The sequence below is a fragment of the Leptosomus discolor genome, chromosome 1 (assembly GCF_034619465.1).
Source record: "Leptosomus discolor isolate bLepDis1 chromosome 1, bLepDis1.hap2, whole genome shotgun sequence".
Taxonomy (NCBI): Eukaryota; Metazoa; Chordata; class Aves; order Leptosomiformes; family Leptosomidae; genus Leptosomus; species Leptosomus discolor.
Genome location: NC_141391.1, coordinates 185,501,621 through 185,529,068, shown reverse-complemented (window position 1 = coordinate 185,529,068; position 27,448 = coordinate 185,501,621). Strand labels below are relative to the sequence as shown.

General features: G+C 38.8%; 1 protein-coding gene across 1 annotated transcript in view; it reads left to right on the top strand.

The window, feature by feature from the left end:
• Positions 1-27,448, top strand: part of TMEM117 (transmembrane protein 117) — a 216,508-nt gene that overhangs the window by 85,694 nt on the left and 103,366 nt on the right. The window contains exon 3 of the mRNA XM_086472424.1: positions 11,204-11,303. Within this exon, the coding sequence (XP_086328550.1) occupies positions 11,204-11,303 (100 nt within the window). The remainder of the gene's footprint in view (positions 1-11,203; positions 11,304-27,448) is intronic.

Below are 27,448 nucleotides of genomic sequence, written 5' to 3'. Positions count from 1 at the left end.
TAGCCTTAAATTAGCTTACTGTTGAAAGAGGGACGTTTTCTTATCTGTAGTTAAATTTGGAATCCTCTGAAGGAATATCTGACCTTATTCTGTATTGTAGTTTGGGATAGAAATGTATTTTTCTGAAAGAAAGAACTGGTACAATAAATGCTAATACAAAATGATATGGACATGAAACATTTTTTCAGTCTCCCAAGAATTTTTGCAGATTAGAAGGATTTCCTGTCCCAAACCAGCAAAAGAAATTGAAATCATGAAAATGCTTATGATACACAGATTTGGAAAGAAAGCTGGAATGATCATAGAAACAGGTTAAAAAAAAAATCAAGCTAGATAATTCTAAATATAAATAACTTAATTTTTAAATCAAACCACAAGATTATTTTCAATTTGAGATCTGGCAATTTTTTTGCATTTTGTAAATATGTTAATATTTTCAGCTTTTTAGGTTTTACACCCAATCTGTTAAAAGCAGTATGTTCCTTCAAGTGATTGCAGACTTTGGGTGACTGACCATTTTATAATAATAGTAAAATGCTCCTGACCATTTTCTACTCCTGATAACTCTCAAGAAAGAGACAGAGCTACCATCATCACTGGCAGTACAAGTACACAAGCCAAATCAAATATCTTCATACCTTATATAAAAGGTGATGTGAATGGATTTGAAATTGTCATTTAAAGCATGTGTGTCAGGGAAATCACTTTCTAGCCTATAAAGGATGTTTTCCCTGCTTCAGGTACTCTGCCATGTCTGCAACAAAACTTTGGAAACAAAAATGTTGAAATTAAAACTTACCACACTGTACCGCTGTAGTAAAAAAATAAATAAAAAATAATCATTTTAACCTGTTTAGCACTCCTCCACCACACGTTTACATACTTCAATGCAAATTATAAGGTGAGTCATATGTCAGTCTCCACTGTTTTAAAAATGGGCATCCATATGCAGGTTGCAGTCATTTGTATTTCCAATTACTTCTCAAATTCAGACTCCATCCAAGAGGTTCAAATACTGGTCCAACATTTCCTGTAATGCAGCATCTCACCTTGTTCTAGTCACAAATATATAGGTTTTCACCAGGTCTTCCAGTGTTCAGTGGAACTCTAGAAGTCCCAGTGTCCATGCTGAAAGGACAATCCTTTAACCACTTGTCATTCAGCTGCAGGGTATCCATGATTCCTGAAAATAATGTTGATGGTACATGGTCCTTGCTTTACCCAATCACTACAGTAGACCCTTGAATTTCGAACTAATATTAGTCTTTATAAAGCCTTAAAACATTATCATTAAATAAGGAAAAAAATCTGCTTTGTTTATAATAAATGGTTAAAAAAAGGGATACTCTTAAGAAATTTTCGTGAGCTGAATTTACATTATGGGCTTACAATTTTTTTCAAACCCAGCTCAAATTCTTTTCAGTTACGATTGCTGAGAATCTGTCAGCAGAGGTTCTGTTCTGGCATTTCCCTGTTCACTCAGTTCCAATTCATTAACTTATGGCATGTTGTTTGCAGATTTCTGGCATTGAATTATTTTAATTTATTAAAAAAATCTGTTTATCAGTGGTTCAGGGAAGTTTAATAAATTAAAGAATGTTTAATAAGTAAACTTGCATTATCTGCTAATACTTACAAGTTTCTACTAAAATTTGCTAAAATATATTTCTGCTTTCGCTTTCCCAGTTGGGAAAGACTCTACTTACAATATGCATTCAGTGATTTGTACCAACTACATATTGTTCTAATTCCCGCTTTCTGAATAGCAATAATACTGCAGTTACTAGTTTATTCAGCATTATAATAATGCATTTAAACTTCTCTGCCATCCCTAAAATTGAAACAGATAGAAAGCACAAAGTTTTTGCTGGAATTCACAGAAGTTTTAAATCTTGTCAAAGCACTTGGTCAAAGTGGTAAAGTTCCAATTACATAATTTAATTTTGTTTATATTCTGACAATGGTATCAGCAGTTCTCTCTTTTTTTTTTTTTTTTGAAGTGAATAATTTTTTTTCTTGCAACTGCCAGTCCTGAGAATATTGCTGCATATCTGTCCTTATTCCTTCTTAGCTATACTGAAATGTCAACACCATGGATGGATGGATGTAAGCCATGTCCCATTCTGAAGAGTTCAGCCAGTGCAGCATCATTCAAAGCAATTCTTACCAGTATCTCAACAAGTTTAAAAACAAAGCAAGTACTAATTTAAAAGAAAATGTTTTACTGCATCTCTCTCATTCTGAATTCTAACCTCTTCACCTTCCCAAACACATTGCCTGTTATATTCCTTAGTTTCTGTTAATGTTATTTTCATATTTTAGTAGCTATTTTTAAAATGTCACTTGCCAAAGAAATTATCTTCATTTTAAGATAACCAAGCCTACATTTAATAGAATGTTAAATGTAAAAAAAATACCTCAAAACCAGTTTACAACTTTTTTCTAAATTTTAGAAACTCTGCACATACATTTTTCTTCAATGTACATTTATATAGTTTAGCTTGCTCTTTAGCAACTTGTTGAAAATCAACACTTGTTATCCTTCTCAGTATGCGTACGGCAAGGGCTGAGACTACAAATATGTATGTCTGCAGTGTGTTACAATATGATGTGACAAGATCCTCTTTAAACCCTCAAAATGGGTATGCCCAAGGCCATTTGTCCTATTTGTGTCCCTTGGGAACCTGTGCTAGCATTTTGGACCTTTTTGCTGTAAAACTGTTTTGATATCACAGCATATAGGCAAATGGATTGAATCAAATAAGGTATGTAATGTATGAGCTCATACTCCAGTCTTGTGGATTAGTTGCAGAATTTTACTGACCTATTAAAAGAGATGCTAAAAAGTGACACAGTTCTCTTGTTTGATTGTCCACTAAAACAATTTTTGATAAACAATTCACTTAACAGTAAGTAAATATCTTAATCCTCCCTTGTAGCATCAGACGTGTAAGAGGCAACTCTTTGTTGCTTCAGTAAAAAAAACTTACGCAGTGGTTATAGAGTTTAAGTGGAAGCATAAACGGCTGCATGTAAACAGCTGCAGTGCTTGTGCCTGTGTGAGTGTGTGGTGGGGGCTGGTAAGACTGTGCGATGGACATTTTGGTGAGAATTCATCTATTAGCACAACAGCATTAGAAGTGTTTCAGGCAACCTGTCCTTGGCTGAGTACTGTAACTTTTATTTGCTGCAGAAAGATGCTAAATGCACTCTGCAGCCTTTGTTTTTCTTTTGTCTGACTAAACAGAATGTATATGTGATGATACACATTGTACAAGAATAGCAAAAATCCTGGAAAATCTGGAAAAGATCTCTCATATATATAATAAATTTGAAAAATCGATTTGTTGAATTCTTTCATCAGGAAACTTTTATGCTTTTTCCCAGGCTACCCTGTCCATAGGAAGTGCTTTGTAGCGGAGCTGTAGGGGTAGTACAGCATTTTCATCAAAGCACTTACATAATGATGGATAAAATTACTCATCTGAGAAGGGAGAAATCTGAGTTCAATTCCCAACTCAGACACTGGTTGTCTCTGATTTTTTTTATGTCATTTAAGGCTTGACATAAAAAAAAAAAAAAAAGTAGGTGTAGCAAATCCTATCATTTAAAGTCACTGGGACTATGTGCCCACACTCACTAAAGTTTACATTTGGTCCAGGGAGGCTGCATTCCTCCCATAGTGGATGTCCTTAACACTTTTGAATTTGCAGATCCGTAAGATTTTCCCAGTAGAGATGCAGACTCACATCCCCTGGCAGTACCCCTGCTATTATGTGTTACCTTTTGCAAATCATTTAGAAGCTGTTGGCCCTTAGTGATGCAATATGTGAAAATCATCTAAATGAACGTCCTGCTCTGCATTGCTGTCAAATCCATTGATTATGGAGACAGCCTAGGAAAACTGGCATCATTAGGCAAAAGTTAGTCTGCATGATTATCACCTGGTCCCTAAAGAGAAGTCCAGACTCTAATGGGCATGAAGTGCTTGAGGGTTGTTGGCACAGGTTCCACAAAAACAAGGAACAGGCAACTCCTATAATTTGCAATAAAGAAGCTATATTAAGGACAGGAATATATTTTAATTCCTGTCCCAACTTGCTTGAAGCACCTTAATTAGGACTGTACTTGGGATCTAGTCCAGACTCCTATCCTGACCAGTGGCATCCATTCCACTTCTCTTAAAGCAGAGGGGTGCAAATGTCTATCTTATATGTGAGAGAAGATGCTTGTACAAGACATGGAATATACAGCTTCAGTTACCTCTCACCTAAAGGAGGCTGAAACACACATTTTTCATCCTCTTGGAGAGTGGCATAAAAAACTACTGTCATAGTAGGAGTTGGTCATCACCTTTCCCTTTTTTATTGAAAGTGAGATGCAATTCTCTATCTTTGAAAGGTGTTGAACCAGTGTCCCTTGGAATAGGGATTGGATCTCACGTGTTCCCTACTGTTTAAGTTATATGCAAGCACCTCTTCTACATTAACAGACAGATTGCATTGCTGCATTTTTTCAGTGGGCTTTGTCTTATAGGCAGACTTGCAAAACACTTCACAGATGGAGCTCTGCAGGCAAACCAAGGCGGGGAATAACCACTTTGTGGATATCAATCAATATAGGATGTGAAGTAGAAGCCAAATGGCTTATTCCTATGGAGAGTGAGCAGCTCCTGTACATGCCTAGCAGCAGAACTTTAAATGGCTTGGGAGCTTTAAAAGCCAAGTCCCCAGGGTAAGTTAGGCAGCCCTCAGGCCTGTAGACTGATGAGCAGAGGTTTTCAGAATCACAGTTCTGTTGCTTGATTTCAAAACAATGTGTATAAGTAAGTTACCTACAAGCAATGCTCAGTTACAGCATTCAATCCATCAGTCTCAGGCGTTCTGCACTGTACCATGGATCTGTTTCACTGTGGCCAAGATATTTTCGCATCCTAGTTTTGTTGTGTCTTGGAGATTAGTCTGCTGAGCCTCTTGTGGCTGTTACCTCTGATGTCTCATCATGCAAATTCCCTGGTTTAGTGCCTCTTAATTCTCTCTGTTCTGATGTCATAGAAGAAGTTTCATCTTTACCTGTGAAGTGTGCACTGGAGATGGTTAGGGACGGCACGACTAGCTGTTGTGCTCTCTGTACTGTGTGTAGGTAGCTATGCATTGTGCCATTCTCATTATGATATGGGATGGCAGGTCTTGTTGTCTCTGTGCATCTTCCAGTTCCCAGTGGCTCTGACTTCCATGCCTAGCAGTAGAAGGATAGCTTTTCAGCTGAGCAATGTGCTACCAAGTGTCTCATTTGCCATTCTGTCATTTTAGAGTGACAAATAAGGATCAGGAGTGTACTGCAGTCTTTTATGTATGTTTTCAGTTATTCTGGCACTTTTTGCCTCTGCTAAATTAAGAGTAATGGAAGTTTGTGGTGCCACATCTAAACACATACTTCTTTGCAGCCTGTGTGAACTCCCATGCTGTCACTTGTTGGCCATTGTCAAGGCATTTCGCTTTGTCACATGCACTAAGGAAGACACGATCCATATAGATAATCAGCTATTTGGTGGGAATGCCAGGTAATAAAATCACCCCAGAAAAGCACGTATCAGAATGCAGAACATGTACAGGCTTGTTATCACTCAACATAAAAGATATTTAGGTCTCCCCTCCTTTTCAAAGAGCCCTAAATTACCACTCTCCATGGGTGCAGGTCTTGTAGACTCCATACAGATCATGCCCTGTGTGCTATGTGCCAGTCCAGTGCCTTAGATACTCTGGAATGTATAAAGAGCTATCTGGAGTGTAAAGATGCATCAAGGTCACTAAAATGGCATTAAAAAGGCAACTAAAACCTCCCCAAAGTGTCTATGCTCTCATTGCAGTCCATAGAGACCTGGTGTTCAGTTCAGATGCATCTGGATGGTCAAATGTGTCACAGGCCTTACAAAAGATCCAAATTTCTTGGATTATCATCTAGAGACCAGGATATGTCACAGCACTTGGAATTATTTAGTCATATAGGTTTAGCAATGTCTTTTGATATGTGAATATACAGTTTTGACATGCTAGCTGTCCTGCAGTAACATAAGGCAAACAAATCCTTCATCCAAGCGTGTCTACAGTAGCATAAGGATGAATCATACTCTAATCTGCATTTACTATTCTGACTAGGCTCCACTGAGAGTTTGAATCCCTGTCTTACACTTAAATTTAAGTGTCTAACTCCAAGCTATATCCTGGGTTTAGATTCCTGTGATGGTCAAGAAAACACCATCTCAGCACTGAGTTTCAGCTATGACTTCTATTCCGGTGCTTAGAACAATGATGATAGCACCACAGTTGCTTGTACATTTTTATCCAATTTAAAATTTAAAATGTTCCATTTGCTTTCGGACTGTTGATCGCTTTGGCATCTGCTAAAGTCTCATCCTTCTTTGAAAAAATGGTCTGCTATCTTCCTTTGAACAATTTCTCTGAGCTAGTGCCGTTGTTTCCTCCTTTGTTCTGTGCACACTGCTGCTAACTCCAGAAGAGTGATCAAATACATTCGGCTCATACATCTTTTTACTGACTCACTGTTATTAACTTACCTCTTGCAACAACATGAATATAGGCAGTACCTTATGATGGGGTGTCTCAGTTTGAAAAGACAGGTGTCTGTGGAGGAAGGCAGGAGCCTCCCTTGAAATGGAAAGTGCAACCCCCTTCCCTCCAAATTATTATAATTTTGAAATTAACGGGCCTTCAGGCAAAGATATGGGGAATAGGAATAACAGTTCTTTACTAACATATATATATATAACACAAGGCAGGGAAAAACAAACAACCCACTGGTTTACACTGACAGAGTCAGGAATACAACCCGACACCCTGTTAGGGTGGCAGTAGCAGTCCGATAAGATGCTGGCTGCAGTCCTCCTGAAGTGATGGATGTAGTTCTGTTGAAGCAGCGATCAGGTAAAAGAGTCTGGTCTTCCTCCGAAGGTCCAGTGGTAGGTGTGATAGGTAGAGACACGGACAATTTAAAGTGTCAAAATCCAATGCGAATTTTATTATATTAGCAAGCGAACAAGAGCAAAGGCAGCGCTGGGCGGCCGGGGAGTCTGTGCTCCGCCAACGGCTCGCAACTTCCCGCCTCGTGTAAGCACATTATATACGGTCTCATTTCCTGCATTCGTGATGTCGCAATCAAGTCGATACTCTGCGCATGTTCCTTCTGTTGCTGGGGGGTCTTTCTCTGCCTCTTGGTGATCGTAAGGATGAAGGCTGAAGGTCTTCCTCGTTGCCCTGTGGGTGGACTTATGCAAGAATGTGACTACTCAACCCCCTCAGCTATGGGTCCTGTTGACTTATGCAAGAATGTCCTTCGGTTGGGCTATCAAGCCTTGCGGGCACATAAATCTTCCATCCATACCTTCCCATACAGGTTTAATGAACAAAGCACAATATGTTACTTATTACAGTAGGTAGGTAGCTCTTGTCCTCTGGAACTCCAGTGGGGGGAAAAGCTCCTCTGGGAATCCGGTGGAAGAAAGGCTGCTAGGGTGTTCAAAATCTCCGTTTTTATTTGGCATGGACTGCTTGGCTCCTTCCCCCCCCTCCCCGGGCGGAGCATCTCACAATGGGATGGGGAGTCGTGAGGCAGTTCCTTGATGGGCCATTAACAGGAGATAGCCCAGGAGCGAGTTATCAATGGGTCAGGCGATAAGGCATTGTTGTGCCCAGTAACAGGAGATAGTCCAGAGGGGGGAGGCAGGGAGCACCGCCCCACCTGGTCTCAACAGCTCCTGAAGATGGTAATAGAATATATTTTTTTTTTTTTTGGCACATTTTACACTGTAACCCAGGACATGGGGTTTTTTGGACTCTGTTTTATAACTATGTGTCTCAAGTCTCATTTGTCTTTTGGTTCCTCTATTTTGTCCTATTCTGTCAAAATTGTGGTCTACCTTCCATAGGCTTTCGCCTGCAAAGAGCTATTTCCCTGGCTTTGCATCTTCCATTTTTACTGTCAAAGATTAATGGTGGGTTTGTCCAAAATCCCAGTCACAATCTTGTCCTTTATCTATAGCATTCACATGTATTGGCTCCTCTGCCTTTACTCATTTACCCTTACCCTGTCCGTTTCTGAAGAGCCTTTAACTCTGTTATGAGCTTTAACTGGTGGGTTTTTCCACTCAGTGTTCTCTTAGATTGTGCGCTTTATGCAATGTGAATGTACCTTGCTACAGAATACAAGTATGGCAAAGCAAATAGAAGCTTTTTGACAAACTATAGAAAATCTGGGCTCTGTGACAGCTGGAACCCAATGGCTATTAGCCCTCCTGCAAGGTGCAGACATGGGTCCTAGCCAGGAAGCAGAGTAACCACGTAATGAAAACTGCTCTAAACAATAGCTAAAGCTGGAAAAAAATGGGGATTTTTCCACAATAGAATTAATTTTACTTTTGCTACTGTTAAAATATGTATCCTGGTAACATCATCAGGTAAGCATGGCTTTTTTGAAAATGTCAACTACTCTCATTTACATTTAAACTGAAACCTGAAAATTAAAAATGGAGATTTTTTTCATTTTTAGCAGCCAAAAATCCACATTTTTAAAAAGTCAATTTCTCTTTGTGTTTTGAAATGAAAATAATACTGCAGAGAGCAGAAAAGACATGAGATGTAATGCTGATAGTTAATAAAATAGTTAATAACATAGCAATGTATTTCATTACTATTTCTAATAAGATAATGACAGTGATAAAATTTTTTTCCCTGTTCCATAAAAAGTTGTAGCTGTATTTTAATCAGTACATACACTTAAAATATGCACTGATTATGTTCTTAAGAGTTTCTTTGTAATAATATGCTATTTTAACTCCAACTGAAGGTCTGTCAATTTGCATGTTTAGTTTAGGCATTAATTACTTATAGACTACAATGCACAATTTATACTAAGCTTCTTGGATGCTTTCATGTTTAAAATGTTCATGTTTCAAATTACAAAAAGGACTGTTAGATGATCTGGTGCTTTCAAGGTCTTTCTGTGTATTTGTGTATTGTATCCAGCTCATCTGACATTATTATAAGCCTTCAGGTACCTTCAACATTCTTAAAAACAAGTGACTACAGGGAGAATTTCGAATTCCATTTAAAAAAATAGCTCATGTCTGATTTGGTACCTCTTCTGCTTCCTAATACCTACACTCAGTGATAGGCGACCTCTCAGCCTTTTTGGATAACCTGTCTTGTGTACATCAGCCTGCCATGGGTGGCTGTGGCAGGCCTACTATACGCAACAGGGCTACAGGAGTTACCCCAGTGGCCTATTTTTCAGGAGTGTTGTGCAACTGTTCATTCAGTTTCTGTACACCTGTAATCATGTATAATGCATATGAGAATGTATAATGCATATGAGAAATGGGAATAAAAAAAGGTGAAAACTGTGGGGTTTTTGTATGTTTTATACTGATGAAAAAAATAAAGATGCCGTTTGGTTTTGGGGGGCAGTCCATACAACTGACATTTTTTGTTGTGCCTTTGTTAATGAGACACCTTCTTAAGGAATGCAGACTTGATAATTTTTTGCCTGCTCTGCCACAAGAATGGCGTGCCTGAGATTTAGGGGGAAAAAGGGATTCCAAATGTTTTCCAGTTATAAAAAGGCTGAGGGAACGTATCTGGGAGGGGTGTGCTTGCCTGTTCTCACAGTTTTCCCTAGATATCTACTATTGCCCTCTCTTGGAAACAAGGTGTTAGAACAGGCAGACTTTAGGCTGACCCGGTGTAGCTGTTCTTGTCTTCTTAGGTCCTTATTTATAATACGGTGGATTTAGAATATCAATGATCTTATTAACTACATGGAACATAATTTAAAATAGCTTGGAAGAAAATGTGGGTTTTTTCTTTAATTCCAGCAGAAAATATGAGCCAGCATTTGTATGCTGTTCAACAGAGGAAAAAAAACTGGAGGGTATTTGTTAGTGACATTATTCTGAAAGGTCATGACATGTAAAAGGAAAAGCCGTTAGGGTATGCCATTTCACACGTGTCAAGAAACTGTTCAATGACAGTAATATTTGTACTCTAGAACATACCAACTTGTATCTAAGAAGTGATACAGTGATGTGCGTGGGTTTGTGCTAGCAACATCCTCTATCCTGATCAAATATTTAGATTTTAATAGGACTTCCCCAGAAAGTGGGATCAGTTTGCACTGATCCAGTTGCAGGGATATGGCCTGTTAGCTCCTAGTCACTACAACATTTGGTATATACCAATGATAAGATTTGAATAATGGATAACGCGATGTTCAAGGAAGTTATTACATGCAAGTAGGCCACTTGTGCACACCCTTAAATAGGCATAACATTATATAAGCAATGTTTACAGGTGTCTTGAACACAAAGAAATCACTTGGGAAGTTAAAATATAATTGTTGTTATTATTCAGTGTGTTAGCTCTTGAGGAGAGTCATCTCTTCATAAACACTATGAAAGTCTTTTAGCAAAGGGTTATGTGTTAAAAGCTATGATTGTTTCACAAAAGTTTTAATCCAGCACAAGTAAATTTACCTCCTTAGTTGTGCTTGAACTTGAAAGTAGAGGTCAAAGTATTGCATGAGGTTTTAAATCCTGTCTGTTTCATTATTTAAGCAGAATGGAAATGCTTCTTTTGGATTTAAGTGAAATACACCTATGAAAATACATTGTATAAATCAAGAAACAGCAAAATCTCACTGAAATTCTGCAAAGCTTGCTTGCACCGTTGTGTTAAATAACATGGCTATATAACTGGTAGAGTGAAAAGTCAAGTGGCTCTATTGTCTTTTTAAAGATAACTTAAAGATTTTAATTTTTCTTCATCAAGATTTTGCAAAGTCACTTATTCCGGCAATGTTGGAATTCCATTTGTACAATGGAAGAGGTAGAAAATGTAAAATAGTTTATGTTTCCAGAAGCCTTACATAATCCTGAAACCTTTGCCTATCATTATTTTAGCACATTCAAAAGAGACATGGGCTGTAAAATCAGATTCACATTTCCATTTCTAATTGGAATTGACCCATATTGGTTCAGTTCTATGTCAACCCAGATCTAGCAGAAAAAGTGATTATGAAAGAAATAAGAAATCTTTCACATCTAATCATATATTGTGTCACTAAAGCAAGTGCTTTATAACTGCATTAAGCAAACGTGTGTAGCTTACAGTCTGTGTTCTTGTTTCCACAGTGCATACATTATAACAGACTTCATGGGCATCAGGAATGAAAATTTTATGAAGGTAGCTGCAGTTGGGACTTGGATGGGAGATTTTGTCACAGCATGGATGGTAAGAAACATAATATTGTATTTTAAAGGGAAAAAGGAATATGTTTGTTGGTTTCAAGGGAAACGGGAGAGGAGAGGAGAGAAAACTCAATTTCTTGAAGTATTAACCCAGACAAGTGTAAAATTATCAAATGTAAAGTAATATAATGGCAGGGTATTTGATTAGCTAGAAGTTCAGAAGAGTATCAGTTAAAATGTGTCATAGCAATATTTAATTTCTTCTACTGTGAGTAGGAATTTCACCGTTGACTTCTGTGAGGACAACACGGTGGCCCTTCTTTGCTATGAAATAACATCACGACTTCTTGTCTGGTGAAACAGTAACAGCTAGAGTCTAACAGAAAGGATTAAAAGAGAAGAAAAATTAAGTGAAAGATGTAAGAGAGAGCAATGAAGAGGAGAGAAAGAAAGCAAGTATCTACATTTAGCCTATATCCAGGGCTAAACTACAACAGGTGCTCTGTCACCCAAAGATAGAGCAGTAAGAAGGGAAACCCCAGCAGGCACTCCCCTTCCTCAGCAAACCTCCCCCCTTTATAATGACCATGACGCTATGGTGTGGGCTACACCTGTAGCTAACTCAGCTCAGCTGCCCTGGCTGACTCAGAACTGCTGATGGCCTGCCTGGCATGGCTGGCCCCTGATTCTATCCCAGCCAAACCAGGACAGCAAGACAGTTACATCCCAGAATCTGAAGTAGCCTGTTTGACATGAAACGATCAGATTATGTTTGTCTCTAATTTAGCATTTATAAGACTAAAGTTTTCACTTGGATTGTAATTGTTATAAAGGTTCTCTCCTGAAATATGGGTAACCCAAAAATCAGCTTAGTGAAGGAGAACCAGAAAATGACAGCTAACTGGGAAACTGGGAACAAAATGAAGCATGTGCACATGTTTTTATTGTTCAGGAAAAGCATTTCTTAAACACATAGTGGTAAAAATATTAGTTCTTTTTTTTTTTTTTTTTTTTTTTTTTTTTTTTAGTGAGATTAGGTTTTTATGATTAGTGTAGAAAAGAATTTTAACAATTATGACTGTGACATTTATTTAAATGGGGGAAAGAAGTCCATGATTTTTAAGCTTGCAGGATTGGTTTTAATTAATCTAATTTTTTTCCCTAATGATTCATTGATATCTCTGTTTGTTTACTCAAAAGAATCAACATAATTTTTAGAGGAATTCATTAAGACAGGAAACATTGCCTGATGATGAATGTTTATTGCCTATCATATAAACATGGATGGAAAAGATCTCAGCACTCTATGTAGCTAGTGACTGCAATAATCTCTGATGTAAGCAAAGAAACAAGCCTAAGTGGGTAAATTTTAGGACTATGGTACATGTTAGGAGAAAACACTAGAGGAATAGTTTCAAGCAGGAAAGACTGTAAGATGCTAAGACTAGTCTATAAAACTGTAGGAGTAGTCTTAGAAGGGTCATCCGAGTTTCTGTCAATTTGTCTTCTATCCTCCACATATTTGGAACATACTGTGCAACAGACATGAGAAAAAAAGGCATCAAGGATTTTTTCAACATATTGTTCAGTATGTGTGAATGGTTTGTCCATTTATCCCACTATGGAAGGAAAGATGATGCATAAGATAAGCTGAATTGAGAGGGATCATGTTCATTACACATACGTGACTTAGAGCTCCAGTGGTAGATTACATAAAAGTTGCGCTACATCAGGTAACATTTGATTTTTTCAGTCCCTCTTTTCTCATTTCCTTGAAAAAACCTGTTACATGCAGCACTATATAAAGCATGGAAATGGCTGGATTCAAGGGGCATGAGAATCCTTTTCTGTGTCCTCAAAGCTCTCCCAGGTCTTTTCAGCAATGGAGGCACAATTGGATTGTGCCACAGGAGATTCCAGTGGTGGATGGTGTTATCACTGAAGAATGGGAGAAAGACTGAGAGAGACTGCAGAGGCAGTTTGGAAAGGGGAGGCTGTTTGTAAACTAGACTGGTTCTGTTAGCTTTCAGGAAGAGCAGAGGGCATGGGATTGGAGGGTCAATGCATTTTAGGACATGCTTTGATTGCCCAAGGAGAATTAAGAGGTGTGGTGGTTGGCATTTAGATCTTCAGAGCAAAAGAGAACAGTAGATTGCTTCTGCAATGCCAATCTCTAGGCTAAGTGTGTGAATCAGTCAATGGAAATTACAGTGTTTAAGGGCAGCTAAACCTAGGAACATCAAAAAAGCTACGATGTCAGATAGAGAAGAAGTATTAGTAACAGAGGAGAGTGGACTAGTACATTTGTGCATGTACATTGGTGCAAACCTCCCACACAGCCTAACTTAAGAAATCTTATACTATATGAACAGAAATTATCACGTTTATAATATTTGAATTTTCTTGACTTTCTGCATGTGAAGTCCAGCATGGAATTGATATCAAAGTGACGTGGGTCTTCTGTGGGGTTATTGTGTTTGATGAAGATCTCCCATCCTGTTTGGAAGCAGGAAACAATGAACAAACTTGTAAAGGAGCCTTTCCCATTAACAGCAGTGCTTATATTTTCTGATGTTTAAGTTTCTGTGAAGAAGCCACCCATCCTTAGACTACAAAGAAGTTGAAAAAGCAGATCTAGCCTTCACTTCAGTGTATTATTTGAACCATACTGGAACTAAGGTCTTATTCCCTATTTGCTTGGAAACTTTGGAAATAAGTAGGAATAAAGCAGAACAGCTGGGATTCCATTTTAAAGATGAGTAATCAATAAAGAATAATATTGCCCTAGTACAGTGAGGAGAGGCTTATTAAATCAGGAAAGAGATTGAAATGGGAAAATATGTTTTGAATTGCTGTGTGTTTTGGACTTAAAAGGCAGAAGTGAGCCTTCCCCCTCAACACTTCCTAGCTCACTGACTACTTTGGTGGCAGGGTCTGACTCAATTCCTAGTAAAATCAGTAATATTCTTTCCATTGTATGTAATGAGATTGGGGCTGTGCTATGGGTGCACAGGAGCTTCTCCTTTGTACCTCTGGATAGGAACTTCTGCTACTAATAATCAGCTTTGCTGAAATCTGTAGTAAGTGTTAGATGTTCTAAATAAGTCTGTGAAGAAGGGAATCTGTTCAATACACTGTCTCTCTGCACTTTTTCCTCTTTGAAGCCGGGGAAGTGTATTCTACACCTGCTTTGACATGCTCACCCGCTCTCATAAAATGTGCATTCTGTTCTCATGGAGAGTGCTTTTGAGGCAGACACCATAGGATTTGCCACAGTAGGATAGCTTTGAAAAAAGAAAGTTGGATTCCACCCAGACAAGCCTATAAACTAGCAATTATAGCCACCTTCTGGGAGAGTGTGAGCAGGCTGAGGAAGGAGCTGATTCCAGGGTAGAATCTCTGATGATTAGAGTTGGATGGCCTCCTGACCCTCTCTGTAAAAATAAGCAACCTGCTGCAGCTGTGTTTTTGTGAGGGACACAGTCCTGAGCGTGTGTGGTAAGGCATGTGCAGTGTATACCTACAGGAGTGGATGGCACTGTACGTTGACACAGAAGGCAGAGTACAGCCAGAGTCTCCTCTGTATGACGGCCTCCTGGTGAGGTGGAACAGCCTGTTTTCCTTCTTCTTCCCAGGCACTTTTAGACTTTAAAAACTGTTGTTCTCCGCTTTGAGTGATGGCTTTTTGGTCTCTCCAAAGATAATGTATTGGCCCTGTGGTATGAATGATACTTGTACCACATTGAGAGATTTGCTTACCAACTGCCATTGCCGTTTACACTGAAGACATATCTCTGCCTACAAGCCCTACATATGTTTGAAAGAGTTTAAACGGTAGAAGTTTGTTACATCTTCCTTAGACCTGGCTTGCTAGGGTTATCAGAAGCTGAAGCAGTCGACTTCAGCCAGAGGCTGGTGCTAATCTCTATGTATGTATCAGGTGCTGATCCTCTTGACAAGGGTTCCTATTCTCATTTACCTTCCTTCTGAAAGGTAATTTAATTGAGATTTTCTTTTCCTTCGTTAATTGCTAGAGGAAACTGAGAATATTTGGGAGATCACTGAGCAGCAGAGACTCTGCTGGCTCACATAATCAGAAACTCAAGAGATGGTTTAGTTTATCATTCGTCAAACTAGTATTTACCAAATCTGTACCACCATGTCCTTTCTAATAAGGAGAAGCCAAGACTTCTCTCAGCACTATGCTTTCAGCACAGTACTTGGCACAGTGTCTTAGAGTGTAAGCTGAATCATTGTCACAATTCCTGGCTATTATTTCTGACACCTTCAGTTGACTTCAGTTTGACTCTTCACTCTCCTGGGACCATGAAGACTCCCAGGACCATTTCTGTCTTTCATCATCTTAGCAGAGGAATTAGTGGGAAGTTAGGAAGTAGTACGTCCAGCATAGTCTGGATGGATGGGTGATAGGTCACCACTTGTTCCAATGACCAGTTATCCAGGTCTGACATAGACACGTCCAACTATCCACTTGGATAGATGGATGTGGAGGTGGAGACTTTCTACCTAAGACTTCTTGTCAGGACATAGTACTGGGGTTTCAAAACCTTGTTACTGAGTGATGAATCTACATCTACCTTTCCTCATTAGTGGACCTGGATAATGACTCCCATATACACAAGCTGCCTGGGCTTCTGTGAAGTTTTTCAGGCAAGAGTCACATCATTAGGTGATCATGCCTACATATCACAACATATAAGTTGTGGTGGAATGCTGCTCCCCTTGATAAAGCTTATCTATTCTTCTGTGAGAAGGATTTTCTGTTCTCTGAGATTTTCAGTGCTAGCTGAAAAAGCTCCAGGAAACATACTTATCTGGCCAAATGGACCAGGTTTTCAATCTTATAATTCCAGAGGACGAATCTCACACCGTTATGTGTTCTGGCTCTGCTCGTTGTAAAAGAAATATATTTTGTTCTGTTCTTTTAATTCGCAGCTCTCTATTGGGCATTTTTTTTCTTCATCTTCTGGTGTGGGAGGCTTCTGTGTTTTCCCATTTTTTGATACTAACATGTCTTACATGGCTGGTCACAGTGTAGCTAGAGGAGAGGTCTGTGGCTGGTTCATAGAGAACACTGTAGAGGGCTGAAGCCTGTCCACGTGGTCCTTGGTGCTATTAACATCAACAGCTGAGAGGTGTAAGTGAATGGTTACTGCCATGCAAGCACACAGTGAACCTGTAGACTCCTAAACCAGAACTGCTTTCTGTCGTGTGCACCATGTTAGCAGTCAGACCGTATCTGTAAGAATGTGACAGTTGTACCCGGTCAGACCAAAGTCCATACAACCTGTATCCTGCCTCAAACTGTGACTATGAGCAGAAACCTACCAGGAGGTAAGAACAAGCCGATCATATGTGGTAGTGTCCTCTAATACTCTCTTCAACTGCCTGCAGTTTTGTGTATATAATAACTCTTGATGGATGCCCCTTCCCTGCTTTTGCCCAATATCACCTTTAGCCCAATCTCACCTTTAGCCCAAGTACTTTTTTTAGCATCCACAGAATTATTTGGCAACAAGTTCCAGAGGTCACTGTATAGGGAATAGCCTCCTTTCTTTTGTTTTAGCTTGTTTTCTGCAAACCTAATTTGATGCCTTTGGTTCTTTACTGAAGAGTCAACAAACACTTCATCTCTCTAAGTTCTCTCCCTAATGTATATGATTTTGTAGATTTATATCACAATTACTCTAATTTATCCCTTCTTCAGGCTGGTGATCTCTAGCCCGGTAAGTTGTTTCTCATACACAAGCTGTTCCATGTATTTTATTGTCTTTATTGCCATTCTTTGCAATTTCTCCAGTTTTGCTGTATCTTCTTCATAGGACATTCCTCCTTCACAACTACCCATAATATTCAAGGTGTGGATGAACTATGGGTTTCACAGTGATACAATGATGCTCCCTTATTTTCTATTCCTTTCCTAATAGTTCCTGACATTCATGGCGGGGAGGTGTTGAGAATATGGGGCACTAAGAGCATGTTTTCATAGTACTATATTATCATAACCTCAAAATCTCGCTACTGAACTATAATGGTCAGCTGATAGCCAATTGCTTCATAAATGATCCTAGAATTGTTGCGCCCTCTGTGCATCACTTTGCCTTCATCTGCAAAGAATTTCATCTACCATTTTATTGCCTAGGGACTTACTTCTGTAAGCACCTTTCTCAATTCTTCACAGTCAGCAAACCATCATCCTTATTACTGTGCATAACTTAATATCATTATAAAGCCTTTTCACCTCACTGCTCACCCATTTTACCAGGTTGCTTAAGGATATGATGAATGACTACATCCCCTGCACAAATCCCTGTGGAACCCTGCTAATGACCTCCCTCCATTGCAAAAGCTATCTGGCTAACCTACTTACCTTCTGTCCCTGTCTTTTAACCGGTTATTTATCAACATAAAGACCTTCCCTAAAGTCCTGAGTGTTGGGTTTCCATAGAAGCCTTTGATGAGAGATTTTTCAAAAGCCTTTTAGAAAATTCAGGTTAGGCTATTTCAACCACGTCTCCTTTATCCATATGCTTTGTTGACCTCATTCAATAATCCTGTTCTGAAATACCCCCATTCCTGATATTTATGGAGCCAGCCACTTAGCACTCTTTTCACAGCCACAGTGTTTCCTGCTGCCATTAAAGAGGTGCCTAGACAATGCAGGATGGCCCTGAAAGTGCTGTTTGCTTGAAGGACAAGAAGTACCACTCAGGAGCCATGGATGTGTGGAACAGTACGGAGCCATCATCCTGTGGCTTATCAGTGAAAGACAGTGAGCTTATTTCCTAGCTGTTGAACTTTGTATGTTGTTGTGTTTTAACTCCACCTAGCCACTTAGGCCCACCGGCTGCTCACACATTCCCCCCGCAGTGGGATGGGGGAGAGAATCAGAAGAGTAGAAGTAAGAAAACTTGTGGCCTGAGATAAAGGCAGTTTAATAGGTAAAGCAATAGCCATGCATGCAAGAAAAGCAAAACAAGGAATTCATTCAACCCTTCCCATGGGCAGGCAGGTGTTCAGCCATCTCCAGGACAGCAGGGCTGCATCACATGCAACAGCTACTTGGGAAGACAAACACCATCACTCTGAACATTTCCTCTTCCTTCTTCTTCCCCCAGCTTTATACGACGTCATATGGTCTGGGATATCCCTTTGGTCAGTTGAGGTCAGCTGTCCCAGCTGTGACCCCTCACAATTTCTTGTGCACTCTCAGCCTACTTGCTGGTGGGGCTGTGCGAGAAGCAGAAAAGGCCTTGACTCTGTGTAAGCACTGTTCAAAAATAACTAAAATATCCACATTATCAACACTGATTCCAGCACAAATCCAAAACACAGCCCCATACCAGCTGCTATGAAGAAAATTAACTCTATCCCAGCCAAAACCAGCAGATATGTTCATTTTATCTCATTTTCATTAATTTTCTCTGTCCTCTTCCCTCAACACTGCTTTGTCTTATGGCTTGAGTGCCATTTTGCAGGTGAACAAAAATTAAGGTGGAATATTTTGGTTTGTTTGTTCTTACACATAGCAGAAGGGTCAACAGAGCCTGAACATGGCTGTTAATGTTATTTTGAAAACTGAAACATCTCTGCTTGTGGTAAGACCTATATTCTGAATATATGCATGAATTGCATGTTTCAGAGAACATCAACCATAGATACATAACATCTCTTTCCCAAAAACTTATGTAGTCTATGGATCACTTAGGCCGAACAGGGAGGGTCTTAACAAATTTTTGTTATTTTCATAGTGAGGTGGAATTTTCGAATCATAATTTTGGACACATGAACTTTGTCTGCTGAAGTCATTCTTTGAATCTAGGTCCCTCTTGACCTTCTTGCTGAGAAACACCTTTTTTCTCTTCCCTGCTGTACAAGGAGTGGACACAATCTAATTGCTGTAGTTTGGGATAGAAGTGTTCAACTGCCTCAAATGTGTACTTGCTTAGCTCTTCATTTTGACCTTATAAATGCTGATGCAGCCTTTCTCTATAAATTTGAAGCATAATGGTCTAATATACTGTACAGTGTAGGGTGAAGTAATGTAGCACCTGCATTACACTTTAATAAACCCATCACTTGATGTTATCTTCTGGTAGATACCTGATACCTGAAGATTATGCTCTGTCTGCATTCTTCTTTATTAATTTTTGTAATAAAAATAACTGTTTACTTATTGCCATTAAAACATTTTTGACAGCTTGCCAAACTATTGGCAAGAGTTTCGATAGTATTTGGAGATACTTGCTTTTGACTGTTGCGATTGTGATCCTGAAAAATGGCATTTATTTGTAGAATAGGAGAAAAAGCTATTGAATGATTTTGAAGTGCTTCCCTTGTGTCCATTGAGAGGAGATTATTCTTGTCCTCATTTGCTCTGAGACGTAACTATCTATGTCGACATCCTAGATGAATGAAGGATTCATTGCCACTGTGCAGAAACTAGGTTGATTTACATCTTCATTTTTTTTTCATCTCATAATGTGTATGTGTTGTTAGAGTGTGTTTAAACAAAGTGAGCAGCCTTGATGCTGCATGTACTATTATGTAGCTGAAAATAGCAGGCAGACTAAACTATTTCAGGGCAAATAGATAGAAAATAAAATACTGTGACTAAAAAATGAAATCTTCTTTAGTACAGGGAAGGACTCCAGTATTAAAAATATGCTGAAAGAAAATGTAACATCATCATTAAAAATAATAAAGTTTCTGGGATTTTGTATGTAACTTTTTAACTAAAAGAATAGCCACACATGTTCACTCTTAAATTTATGTGAGTCTTAGAATAGTAATTTTTCTGTCCAGGAAATTCCATTCAGCAAAGCATAGTGTATTGTTTTATTTGCTAGCAGTGAAGAATCCACCATTTTGATGCACATTCCAAGGTAGTTTGGAGAGTCAGGAGTCTTGAATGACTGACACCTTTTCTAACTCATGCCTCTGTCAATGATTGGGCATGACAATTCAGATTATGATCAGTGTCAATCTTCTTGATGGTTTCTATTCCACTGACTTATCAAATGACAAAATAAAACTGTAATTGAATTTCCAGTGGCATCTGAAATACTGTATAGCTAACAACTCTGCTGTACTTCAGTAGTGGAAATGAAATCAAACTATCAAGCATGAAGCGGAAGGAGCAAAGTGGATGACACATGTTACTGAACTCACTTGCCGGGACTGCACATGAATGTGACTAATAGCATCATTGGTAGCAACATGTTTCTTTCTGTTCAGAGAAGCAGGCACAATGCCGGTTGCCCTTTTTGTTTACCTGCGTTTCTTGTTTTGTTTTTCTTTCCTCTTCTTAAAAGCCAGTCCAGTTGCAGAGCCATTCTGTAGCTAGTGGTTCTATCTCCAGGTGATAACCCACTTATAAATTCATTGACACAGTAGCTGTTCGTACATCCAGTCATACAAGACATGCTAATTTTGTATTTTCAGTTTTGTAGGGCATGAATGTGCTCACATCCTGCTCTGCTTCATGGCTGGTACTTAGTTATATAAGGTGGAGTGTGCCTGGTGTCATCTGAGTTCATCCAATCATCCCATCAAGTCAGATTGCACTATTATTTATTCATTGATTGATGGTGTAGCCATCTGTTCATGTGCTCTAGATTATAATTATCTGCCTTTTCAAGCTTGATCTTTTTTCTTATTCCCCTGTTACCTTGTCATTTGAATTCGGACCAGGCATTGCCAGAGGTGTTACTTCATCCCTGTCTGTTTCCCAGCCGGTGAGTTCCTTCAGCTCATCGTCGCAGCAGGTTTCCTTGTTGATCACAATTTTCTGGGCTTTAAAACATGCCCTTGGTATATCTAGCAGTAAAAGCCTCAGGATTTTCTTCTGAAAAAGGTCACATCCAGCTCTACCTCAGAGCTCAAGGGTAAGAATTGGAAGCCCTGAAGTTGGGCCCCAAAATCTATCCTAGAGTTTCTCCAAAGCAGCTGCTGACAGCTTCCTATGACAGGAGAAAGTAGTTCTAGGAGTTCTTTCAAATAGGTGGGAAATTTCCACCACTATTTTTTTTTTTAAGGATTGTGAACTCATACACACATTTTGTTGACCTTGTGTGCGCATTTCTGTACTGTCTCAACCTCTATCTCAGAAAGTAATGTCAGATATTCTGCTTCTGGACCAGATAGTGCAGTTGATGATGAATGGACTTACCACAAGAACAGAGCTGTTTCATTCTGGCTAGAGATTATCAGAAAAGCAGCCCAAGTTCTCAATTCTGTCCTCAGTCAGGTTCTTCATGCCATTTTCAGATCTCAGTCCTGATGATGTGGGATTTTCTACTGAAGCCAAAAGTCTGCAGATGGTAAGTCAAGGTTCACCTGGTAGCAATCTCGACCCAATAATCTTTAGTGGGTGAACAATGAGTTTCTTCTACCCTACTGTACTTAGTATTCTGGTGGAACTAATTAAAATCTCTCCGTTGGAAGGATCTAGTTCTCAGCGTGACTTGATCTGGGTGCCGAAGTCTCCTGTGGAACTTGTTCACTGCTGCAACTTTTGATGAAAGTATGTTTCTTGTATGCTTCTTCAGCAAAGTATATGAGGTACCAGTATACATGGATGTTTCTCTTCTCCAGTAGGGGTATTCTTCCTGGATATAATACCCCTACGAAACAATCTTAAATTCTTTGCGCTTTCAGTTTCCAACTTCTACCACAGCCAAAGAAATTAGAATTCTTGTTATTGCCCCCTTCATATCATATCTTTGACTAAGCCATCAGGATGGATTTTTCAAGTTGACAATGCCAGAAATTCCCACAAGGTTTTTGAAGAGTTGACAAATCCAAAAAATTACACCCTTCTTGCTCCAAGGAAGGGACAGAGGCAAAAAATAAATCGGATAGGAACAAAGTGTACCTGTTCTTCACGGGGGTGAAGTAAGCGGAGCACAGGCAGAATGGAAGAGACTCAGGAGGTGCAGGAAAGTGAAACAGATGTTTATTGTTTAGATGGTACAGGTTTTGTTTTGAATGCCCTGACACACATTGCATTCCTCCTGAGAAAGGGGAACTCTGTTTGATTGGAAAAGTGAAGTGAAATCTCCTTTCTTTTTTGAGGACATTTATTGTATGATTTTCTGATATTATAAAACTGAAACTAGTGCTGTGTCTTGTGAGGACTTCTGGGATAACTCTTAGCGCGTGATAACATTCTGTGTTTGTTAATGCATTGTAGCTGATTTCGCTATTAAAACACAGAAAGACTATTTCTTACTTAACTGTCGTGGTGCTCCCTTATACCATCCGAAAACCCTTAAGAACTAAATAATGCAAAAAGTAGATTCATCAGGCAGATGAGTATTCTGCAGAAGTGGTCAGAAAATCCCTGGCACTGTGCCCAGGGAGCCTGTGTGAGCACAGCATGCCTCACTGCTTTCGCTAGCCAGTGATGGTTCTGTGATGACTTTTTCCATGTTGTGCATATGCCTGTGTGTAGGGCGTGAGGAACTGAACTGTTCCAGACAGAGGGGAAATGTGAGCTAGCAAGCCAAGAACTATCCACCTAGACAATGATATAGGGGTGTGCTTGGAAGTTTAGGAGACTGTCTTCTGACTGCGATGAACATGAAACTGAGGCCTAATACTGGCTTCCTTTTTATCTCAGACCTCTGTGCATTTTATTCTGACAATAAAGTTTCTTTTAATTCCAGAACAGTGACGATATCTATTCTGAAATCTCCAGTGTTCTGAGATGCTTTAAAAATGCATGAAGGATCATGTCAAATATTAATGGGAACTATTCTGTTCTCCAAATGTTGTAGATGAAAGATATGGCTCCATCTTTTTCAAAAGACAAGGTGTAAGGGAGAAGATACGTTTTCCTGCAACTCAAATCGTGTCCAATTGATTTGTTTTGTAGCTTCAATTAGCCATACAGTTATAAATCAGTGAGATTCAGGGTCCTATATTTTCTTTTCCTCTTTATCATACTCTTCTTTGCTCTTTTTCCTGTAGAACTGTATTTGCTTCGTGACAGTATTTGTACAGCAGATATTGATATATCCTGGTGGCATCTATTTAGAAACTCAAGTCAGAGTACCATATAAATTAAAGTAACTATGCAGCAATTCTGTATTCTGACATGATGTACTCCTTAGAAATGGTGTGAATGAGTAGGTGTGAGAAGTGCTGCAGAAGTGGGACTCTAGAAATAACATATTCTTACTGAAGATCTTTGAGTACAGATGGCAAATGTGTAAACTGTTGGAGCCCTAAGATGGACACTTCCTCTCTGGAACAGTCTGGTTCTGTATGAGATTGAAAGAACAAACCTTTTTCACTCACTGGCAGAATAAAAGAATTTTCTTGCTAGAACTGAAACTGAAGCCATTACCTCAATAAATCTGCCAAGATGTGCAATGAGAAACTCTATAACAGAATGGGAAGGGATTGTTTGATACGTATTATAAAAGGAATATTGAACTGACCATGCAAATTCAGCTAAAGATCTTCAGTGGATTAAATATGTGGCAAAAAAACACCTTCTGTATCCAGAGGGAGAGATTAGCAGCAGATGGCAGTGGTACACAGCAAAGCATTTCTTTAATTCTGAATTCCTTCAGGGTCTGTAGGATGAACTATTAGAAACTCTGTAAAGGGAAAAGAGGAAAGAAGGATGTTTTATTATGAAAAAGCGTATCACAGCACTCTTACCTAACAAACTGATGCATAAAATCCATACCTCTCTACAAGGGAGAGCATAGTTGAAACTGGTAAACTAAGAAAGAAGAGTCTTAAACTGCATTATTTTGAGGGATGGATGTTCAGCTCAGAAACTTTATTACAAGGTTGGAAGAAGCTGCAGATGCATCTGGTGTCTGGTTCTCTTCTGTATAGAGTTATGTCTTCTCTTTTGTGCTTTTCATTTCACATTCCCTAGAGTGTAATCATCATAACTGAAATCAATGATAAATTCCTGTTGTCTGAATTTCATCTCTGATGCTGTTTTGTAGGAAAAGTATATTTAGACTACGGTCAGAAAGACACGGTTTAAATACCCATGTTAACAGAATACTGTTCATTTTGTGTTGAGTTATGCCTAAAAATAAAAGAAGATTATTCTCACAACAGCTACGGTACCTTAAAAATGGTATCCCATGTTGCCATAGGTCAACTCAACCCACACATTCTGAAGATCAATAAAATATATTAGATGAAAAATTGAGCAAGTGCTTGTGTAAATACAACGCAGAATTAATTTTCTTGTGTGGTCATGCATAGTATATGAATTTGTTGAAATATGGTGTGAGAAGTCTTCTCTTAATCCTCCCTGCTAAGAACCCTGCATCAAATTGAGTGAGGATTCCTGACTTGTAAACTAACTCCACCCTGTACGTACCTAAGATGACAGTAAAGCTGAGCCTAAAATGTAGAACTCTTAGGAACTGTCAAATTTAGACTTACAATACTCTAGCCATAAGGTCGGTTTTTCAAAATCCATACTTGTGACTGTGCTGAAGAAACACTGAAAGTTCAACATGTTGAAACACAGTTTCTACAGAAAAAAAATCAGATAGGTCGACTTCCAAAAGCTCTTTGTTGCCAAAACCCATGTGTAACTTTGGTGCAATTCTGCTGACTGCAGCAGACTCAAAATATACTATTGCTTCTTAAAAGCTGAGATATTAAAATAAAAAGTTTCAATGGATTTGAATTAAAGTTCATTATAAAATATCATTTAATAGAGGCACTCGGCAAGATGAGTCTAATCTTGTCTTGGTCTCATTTTATTGTTATTTTACATTACTTGAAATGGGAACTTGAAGTACTTTTTTAAATGGATAGAAAGATTGTCGAGTTTCACTTAAACTTTTGTAAGTAGCTTTAAAACCTCCATTAAAAAGCTATTTTTGTAATTTCTTACAGTACTACGCTTCTCCAAATCACAAAAGAAATCACTGCCTCCTACACTGGCAGTAATAAAAAAGGTTTTGCATTTTGCAGACATTAGGGATTGATCTTTATAGCAACTCCTGGAGATAGGTATGCTAATATGCCCCTGTTTTACAATAGAGAACTGAAGCAAAGGAAAAGGGAAGAAGTTAAGCTTTTTGAGGCCAAATTAATCAGGCGTTACCCACAGCTTCCAGTAAAGTTACACTGACCTTTATATTAATGTAAATGATGACAAAAAGATTTATTTTGTGCAGCAGATTCTCAGTCCTTGTATCTTGCAGTTGAAAATGCTTTGGTGCTTGTCTGCGTTATGTAGGGAATTGGTGATGGAGCTGAGACAAGTGCCTGCTCTCAGCTTTATATTTGTCCCATCACTGCTTTCCTCAAACCTTTAAGTGAAATTGTTTTCTCTGTCTCCACTAATGGCAGCATTCCAATGTATCTAAAAGGTATCTGTTTCTGCAAAGATACTGAATAGTTTCTTTTATGGAAAATTGAAAGAGTATGTATGTGCACTGGTCGTATATAAAGGTAAGGAGCTGTTCTGAGTTTTTATTCTAGCTGGCAGTTAAAACATATTATAAGACTTCTCCTCACTGGTATGTAGCTGAAGGGATGCTTCCAAGGGGTGGATGTCCTGGACTGTGCTTCCCTTTCTCCTGGCTTCAGCTGTGTATGAACCACAGAATACATGGTTTTTTCTGTGAAGGTTTGTTCTGTGCCCATTTATGGAGACATCTGGCCTGTCTTCTCATTCCTTTTATGCCTATGTAAATCTACTAAAGTGATGGAGTTTATACTAATGTCTGGTTGTGGAGAATCAGGGTGCATATTCCAGTTCTCTTAACTTGAAATTAGGTGGACCTTTGCTTAAATTTTTGGCTCATTATCTGATGCCGCAAAAATTAGTTTTACCACCCAACACTCCAATTTTATAGTCAAGAAAAAAACTGAGCAGAATAAGGACAAATCGTGTAGATATGATTACATCAGTGCACCACTGGCAAAGGTTCAGCTCTAGTGCAAGGTACAGCTCAAGTTATGACGCTTAGGTGTTGTATTAGGCAGGCTCTTACTTTTCAGACTGCAGACATTTTTTGCACACATTTCTTTTTGATATCTCACAGAATATCCACAGCAGACAAAGAACAGGCTTTATACCTGTGTGGATTTATAGTGCCTAAAAATAAAGTCCCAAGTTATCCATTTGCCACACGGTCTTCACTATAGGAGAAGTGGGAAGTGGGGATATTTGTGTTTTGCTTGTGTTAATACTTGACCCAGAGAATGAAGGTAGGATTTGTGAGACCAAATGGTGGTTTGGTCATAAAAGTGGTATGATTTACATTGAGACAGCTAGAGATTTTGACATTTTAATCTGAGCTGATTTTCTGGGCTATCTTTACAATCAATGGAGAGATAAAGGCCTGCTAAGTCGTTGGAGTGTGGTTGACATCTGAAATGATGCAACTGAATCATATTGTAAAACCACTTATTTCTCTCCACAGGTAATAAAGGAATTGTAGGGTGACTCAGATTTAGTTGTTTACATTTGAGGTATTAAGGTTACGTGTCTGAATAGAGGCGATACAGAAATGCTAGAAGTTGTCCCACAAACTAGCTGAGTTAAAGCATGGCAAAGTCTACTGTCAAACATCCATTGGGAGCTAAGGAAGGTTCCAGAGTGCCAAGGCTTTCCTGGTGAAACATTAAAAGAACTTCACATAAAGCTGAGGCTTGTGCAGCAGTGAATAAATTAAACCATAAGGCAAATAAAACATAAAGAATTCACGTACAACAGCAGTGTGAAATCAAGGATTGTATGGATGGTAATGAGAACAAGCACGACTGTTTCATCCAGAACTTTAAATTTTACCTTGAAGTTAGCAAAACTGTAGAGAAGAAATGTTGTTTAAGTTATCTAAATTTCACAACTAATTTCAAAGAAGGTCTCTGGGCATTTATAGATAAAAATATGTGTGTGTGCACAGATTCAGCACTGTGCCTGAAAGACAGCCTTTTTCTGTGTTCTTTCATTACTAATACAAAACATCCTTAATCTTCATGAGGCAACTGAATATTATTAATACCAAAGTGTCATAACCTGTATAAGACAAACAAATACACCTTATTTATTAGTAAGCTGACCTGTGATCACAGAAAGCTTCAGCTCATTTATTTCCCCTGCATCTCCTATCCTGTGGTGATCTTCTTATTGGAATGACCAAAGCCAGACTGGGCCTATACCATCTA